This window comes from Tyto alba, unplaced genomic scaffold (assembly GCF_018691265.1).
Source record: "Tyto alba isolate M040663 unplaced genomic scaffold, T.alba_DEE_v4.0 Super-Scaffold_1000006, whole genome shotgun sequence".
Lineage (NCBI taxonomy): Eukaryota > Metazoa > Chordata > Aves > Strigiformes > Tytonidae > Tyto > Tyto alba.
In genome coordinates, this window is record NW_024881272.1 from 18174916 (window position 1) to 18181696 (window position 6781).

Here is a 6781-nt window from a genome sequence, read left to right on the forward strand (position 1 = left end):
TCCTGAGTTGGATGGTTTTAGGAACAGAAAGTTATCTTGGTGTAAAATACAGCACAAAGTAGATTCAACTGTCTTTTGTTGAGGGACTTTAAGCCATAAACGTGGGTGACATGGCTAAGAAGGGCAACTGGCAGGAAAGAACTTGGGGGGTAGGCCTTTTTTAAGCTTACTCTATTGATTTTTTTAAATATTCTTGACCATTGGTGACAGAGAAAATGAATGACACAGGTACAGCATCAATTAAGGTAAATTCTATAATCCAAAGCAGAGAATAATTGTGTAGCGGAGTGGTATACGCCATGCCCATTCAGATTCCAACAACAAAAACAATGAAGAGGTCACCTTCAAGTTTAACTCACTTGCCTGGAAATACATAGGGTTTCACATGAGCTCCAAAGTACAAAAGAAAACGAAGACACAGGACGTTATCTTATATGGTTTCTTTGAATTGATTGACTTTTGCCATTCAGTGAGCACCTCCTTTTCACATACTTGTCCTGCTGTTGAATCTGTTCTTGAAAAGACTGAAAGACTTTGGGGACAGGTACATGCCCACAGCCCTAAGATGTTTCCCAATTGTTCTGTACCAGAGTCAGCGTAATAGAACATGTGCAACTCCTTAACTGTTCTAGTACAAAGATAGGGGCCTCAGTTTGAACTGGTAATGAAGAGGAGTTTCTGCTTGTGTTCTTTAGCTCTTAGGATGAGATGTAAAGACTGTGATATAAACTGAGCCAGTAACAACCAGGATGAAGCTTGCTGTTGTAAATGTGGCTTGCCCAGGATAAACAGCACTAATCATGTCAAGTTAAAGACTACTTGTATGACTCACCAGGTTATAGCCAAACCATACAACTGGCCAGTGGATAGATTTACCCATATTTAGAGAGGGATTATGTTTAAGTAGTTCACAGCATAATTTGGTCGCGTGGAAATATAAAAATCCCAACTGTACACATAAAGATTAGGAAACTATGCTAGCATGTGTCTAATATAGAGTCACCAAGTACATCACTGTGTAAATGCCAGGCATTTATATAAGAAATATTGCTTTTGTTAAATTTGATAGTTTGAATGCTGAAAAAATATGTTATCTTTTAAATATACCTAATAAATATTGGCAAAGAATCAGCATTGAATTCTTTGTGTAGTCTAGATTTGAAGCTGTAACTGTTAATGAAAAACTGACAGATATTTACAGGATGCAAGTGAAACTGCCAAATACTGATTTGGGATGATATAATCATGACTGCTACTCTCTTTTCAAGAACTCTATACTTGCAGTAATAGTGATATTCCTTGTTTTGCAGAAAGACAGCACACTAGATGCAGCTGAAGTGATCCTGAAGAACTGGAATAAACAGGCAGCCTGATTGTTGTTATTAACTCTTCCATCCAGTATAATTATCTATTAGTAGGGGTTTTTTAACTGCAAATTTAAGAACAAATTACTTAATACAATATAGAATTAAGATGACATTGTAACTAACTTTGTGCTGCCACCTGCTGAGGTTAAAACAATGATTTACTGAAATATGTGTAATGCAACTCAGAGGTTATTTTCAGTCTTTTCAAAATAATTTACTTTTTTCCTAAAAAAAAAAAAAAAATCTACGGGAGTCATTTCTTTCAGTAAAAGACAAAAAAATGCAGGACTCTGTAAAATAAACAGATGATGTAGGTACTTTAAAACTTACAATAAGGAAGTGGGAGCTGGTTTTGGTATGAGATAATATAGGCACTAAGGATAAGACTTAAACATCATGGTTTGGGAAACCCAGTAGCCTGTAGTGGAGGAAAATTCAAATATGCCTCATGTTAGATAATTGCAGTGACTTTCTGCATACATACCTACCTACCCTGTCCATCCACAAATTGCATCAGTTTAAATAAAGTGATCGAGGGAAATCAATACAGTGTTTATACTATAGGCAAGATTGAAAAGTGCTAAATTGCATAATTACTATTTTTTTTTCCCCCACAACAGTCACGTGTGCTGTTCTGAAAGTATTCAGTCCTCAATAAAATTATAAAAGTGGCATCTAGAATAGGAGTTCTAGTTACACATGTCTATCTGTGTATTTTTTTTATTACATGGATGAATGTACAAAGCAAAATAGAAGACTTTGCTTTAGAGGCTCCTTCACAATCAGTTGTACAGTGACATAATTAATCCTGTCATCCTTTTTCTTACCATGTTCACAATATTGGTAACTTCACACAAAACTTATTTCAAACTCTTTAGATCTAGGGGGACTGTGGAGATGGGCCTAATACAGTGCTACTGAGCCCAACTAACTTTATTTCAAGCTCATCTGGTAAAGGACTGTTTCAAGAGATCAGTATGGAGAATTCCTTTCTAGTTCCCTCCTATTTCACTTCTCTCTGTGACCTGTTAATCTATAGATGGCTTTCCCACTATCAGAAGAAACCCAGGTAGGTAACTTTTCCAGGCTGTGTGTTATGTTCTCCATGTTGTTTCTATATTCTTCCCACAGGCATTATGGTTGAAAGCCTGAAAAAAATCAGTAACTCGTTTTGCAAAGGTTTTACTCATTCTGTGATCACACAGCTGGAATCCTAACTGAATTCCATCAGACTGTGACCATAGCTAGGGCCTAAAAAAGTAAGTATAGGGACTGGACTGTGAGAACAGCTGCTAGGCTTTTTCATTAGTATCTCTTGGTCTTGGGTTTTGGGCAGTCCAGGAGCTGGGACTTCTGTAGTCTTTGTCCCTGTCTGGCACTGCCATTTCTTGAATCTCACCAGAATATGGTTGGCTGGTATTTTTAAGGAGGTGTGTAGTCTTTGTGTAGAAAAATCAGTTCAGTAATTAAAATGACCTAACTGAAATTTCATCATTAATTTAATGTGGAAATTCCTACATTAAATTCCTGGAGGAACTATTTACTTAAGATACTAGATTTCTGTGAAATCTACACTATTTTACAAGGAGTTTAAGATCTGTTTATGTAAGTTGCAGTGGGGAGCTGCGCTATTGCAGGAACTAAGAGGGCAGTGCAACAGGCTGTTGAGCTGCATGATAATTTGGGAAAGGGAGATGTGAAATAGTCTGCTTCTTTAATTGAAAAGTAAATTTTTCTAAAATTAAGCAAATTTTTATAGCATAAATATGTGGTAAAAACATAAGCTTCTATGAAATGTTTGTATTATTTATGTGAACCAACATTTTCTAACTTCTTAAGCCTCTAAGATGATAGAAAATAATTAAATATTTGATGTTTGGTTTCTTGTCCTTGAAACAGGTACTTCTCAATGCAATTAAACCTTACACAAGTAATATTATTTTCATCATTGTAATATATAAAAAAAAATTTAAAAGATCATTGCATCATGTTTATCTTGAAGATAACAGCTATAGAGCACAATTCTCTAAGTATTTTTTTAAAACCTTATTCCTACACTCATTTCTACACTATTTTTACCCTTATTTCTACACTAAGATTTCCCTGATAGCTGGGTTGTTAGCATGTAAGCACATACATAATTGAGTTATTAGACCTCATAACAGTAGTAAGGTATTAAGGGTTCTTCTATTCACCTTTCTTTACAATGTTTTCATGCTCTGTTAAAAAAAAAAAAAAAAAAAAAAAAAAAGCAGCACCTCATTGCTTCCAAAATATTCTCATTGGTAAATGGGACACCCTGTATAAAATCAGTCTAAATATGTATGAAGGAAAAATGATATGGAGGGCTGAAGAGGAAATTAAGAAAACTACAGCACAATAATTTTTCTATTATGTTTGACTGTTTCAGATATCTCATTAGTATGCTAATAACTTACCTGCTAAAGCACCAAATTTGAGATGGAACACACGGGTGGCCAATGTTTAAAGATAGCTCTGCACTGTGTATAGGTGCAGAACCTTACTCGTGTACTTGTTTTGGCTGGGATAGAGTTAATTTTCTTCATAGTAGCTAGTATGGGGCTGTGTTTTGGATTTGTGTTGAAAATAGTGTTGCTAACAGACCTTTTAGTTGCTGCTGTGGAGTGCTTATGCAGTGTCAAAGCCTTTTCTGCTCCTCAGACTGCCCTGCCACAAAAAGTTGGGAGGGGACACCATTGGGACAGCTGACCCCAACTAAGCAAAGGCTTATATCCATACCATATGATGTCATGCTCAGCAATGAAACCGGGGGGGGGGGGGGGGGGAGGCTGACAGGCCACAGCTCAAGGACTGGCTGAGTATCGGTCGGTTGGTGGTGAACAATTGTTTTCATTTGCACCACTTGTCTTTCTTGGGTTTTATTTTCCTCTCTCTTTGGTATTTTTTTTTCTCTTTTCCTTACAATTTAAAAAATTATTATTATTTCTTCTTAATTATTAAACTGTTTTCATTTCAACCCATGAGTTTCTTTCTCACTTTTACCCTTCCAATTCTGCCCCCTTCCCATCAGGGGTGGGGGGGAGTGAGTGAGCGGCTGGGTGGTGCTTAGTTGTCGGCTGGGGTTAAACAATGACCCTCATGTTATAGGACCCCTTGTATTAGGCTTGAGTAGTTTAAAATTTCTTTTTTCCTATTTTGTCCAGGTGCTTCAGTGTGGTAATCTTTTTGTTTCATCAAGCGTCTGAACAAATAAGATACAGCATAGAGATGAATAAACATACCAAGCATAATTCAGCAGCTCTGGCCATTTATTGTTTCCTTCATTTTCTCCTTTGAAGCATTTGACTGGCATCTGCTATTTTAACAAAATGACTGTTGGCTAAATCAACAAAGCATTACAAAGGACCCTTAGACATACAAGTAAGAACCAGTGACTTGTTTTCATTAATGTACTGTTCATTGTGTTTGCAAAGGCATCTGAATATCTTATTGCATTATTGTTGAAATGATGCTGATAACATTAGCAATGTAAGAATTGCAATTTAATTACACAGCTTTATTACTGACACTAGCTAGCATGCGATACTTTGGGTGAAATTTTAAGAAACTCCAGAATGACCAATTAAGTAAATTTTAAATTAGGATTATTGTTGTAACTACAGTGATAGGAAAGAAAAATACAGCTGGGGACAGCAAGATGTACTTTCCGAAAGTTATTAAAATGATCTGTTGTTGACAGAGACTGTTAATAGTGGTATTCCCACCTGCCACATCAACCGCTTTTTTCCTGCTGCTTGTGGGCAAAGCACTTGAAAAAATGCTGCAGATAGGGAATAAAGAAATGCTGAGATATAATCTATCACATTTTTTGCAACATTTCTGAAAATGATTGTATTGCTGTGGTGGAAATTAAACTCTTTCAATTCTAGTTGACGAGAGTAGGGTCAGGAGGGACCTGCTGTTGACAGTGATTGCCAGCAGAAGATCTTTTTCATAGAATGGATTATATGGGAAGCCAGGACAAATCTTGAAAACTTGATGGGACTGACAGTGCTGATGGGGCACATCTGTTGCAGATACTGCTACATACACATTTCAGAGGTTATGGGGAAACTTAATATTAAATGATGTGTTCACATTGACAGTTACTGTGATTTTTTTTTTTTTCATTACTAATTCAACTTTTGCGTCTTGAAGAGTTTTTTGATTCTCAGCCTCAGTTTATTGAGCCATTCCTGAAAAAGGGCATTGCAAATGGAAAAAGAGAAGCTTTAAATTTAAATCTTAACTTATGTATCTTCTAATAGTTCAGCTTTCTTTTATTCCAAAAGGAATATATATTTTTTTAAATCTAAGGAATGTGTTGACAAATTCAGACTAGCTCATTTTCAACCAGCACACAGCATTTCAGTGGGCAGAAAAGTGTTTAGAAGTTGTGTGATGAATGAATTTGACTCAATATTAGCAAGTATAAGAGAACTTTTCAACCCTGCTGAATTTCCTTTGAACAAGCAAATTGAAAAATATTCTTGTTATATAGTGGAGATATGATCTTAAGTGGAGTGAACAGTCCTTCCTATCTGACTAATAGCCAATTTACAACTGTTCAGAAGCTTTAATACTGATCACTTTAAAGCTCTTAAGTAATGGTACTTTCCAAAATCTGTAGACCCTCCTGTCCTATTCATCTCTTTCTTTATCAGTGAGGAGAGGCTCATACCAAAGGAATAGGTCTTTTTCCACTGTTTGATAGCTTGGGCTTGAAAACCTGTTGTTGGTGCTCAATATACAGACTGATTTTGCAGACAGATAATTTCTTGGAGAACAATGAGTGTGAACTGGAGTCCAGTGGTAGAAGGCTTTGGTTTTTCAACAGTTCTTGTGGGTTTCTCCTTCTGCACGACCTGACACTGGCTGCCAAGGTGGGTATGAGAGGGAGGGACAGAAGGGGAGCCGATTGCGCCCTGCAGGAGTGTGAAGGGTCGCACGGGGATCCCACGCAGACCAGCAGGCACGCGTGTGTGCGTCTGATTGAGTCAGGCTGAGCCTGCCTGTGGCCTGTTTGCCAGGGGCTTCCATGAGTCACAGCCGGGCTCCCGACACCTGCGGGTCCTGCAGGAGGGCCAGGCTCTTCTCATGGTCGAATCAGCCTGGTGGCAAAACAGAACAGCTGTGGCAGATGATGCCAGTAAGGGGGTACTAATTTTTTCTTGTCTTTTCTTCCCCTTTCTGGGAGTGGGTCTCTGCTTGACCTCAGCTCCAGAGCCGAGAACATGCCCCGTGCAAACTCCGGCAGTTTTGCTTAAACTTATTTTGTGCGGTATTTCACTGTCTTGCACGGTAACAGCTGAAGCAGAGGCCCGTCCCCGGGCGGCCCCGCTGTGGTGAGGCAGGGGCACCGCGGAGACGAGCAGGCTGGCGGGGAGCTGCGG

At 38.1% G+C, this 6781-nt stretch overlaps 1 protein-coding gene across 6 annotated transcripts in view; it reads left to right on the forward strand.

The window, feature by feature from the left end:
• KYAT3 (kynurenine aminotransferase 3) overlaps positions 1 to 5493 on the forward strand; it is a 28456-nt gene extending 22963 nt beyond the window's left edge. For 5 of the 6 annotated variants that reach the window (XM_033000594.2, XM_033000593.2, XM_033000595.2 and 2 more), the window contains one exon: positions 1311 to 3145. In XM_033000594.2, coding sequence (XP_032856485.1) covers positions 1311 to 1373 — 63 coding nt within the window. In that variant the 3' untranslated portion in view covers positions 1374 to 3145. Of the gene's footprint in view, positions 1 to 1310; positions 3146 to 4552; positions 4770 to 5278 lie in introns of those variants that run through there. The other variant, XR_006164745.1, reaches the window with a different exon arrangement.
• Positions 5494 to 6781: the final 1288 nt, after the last annotated feature.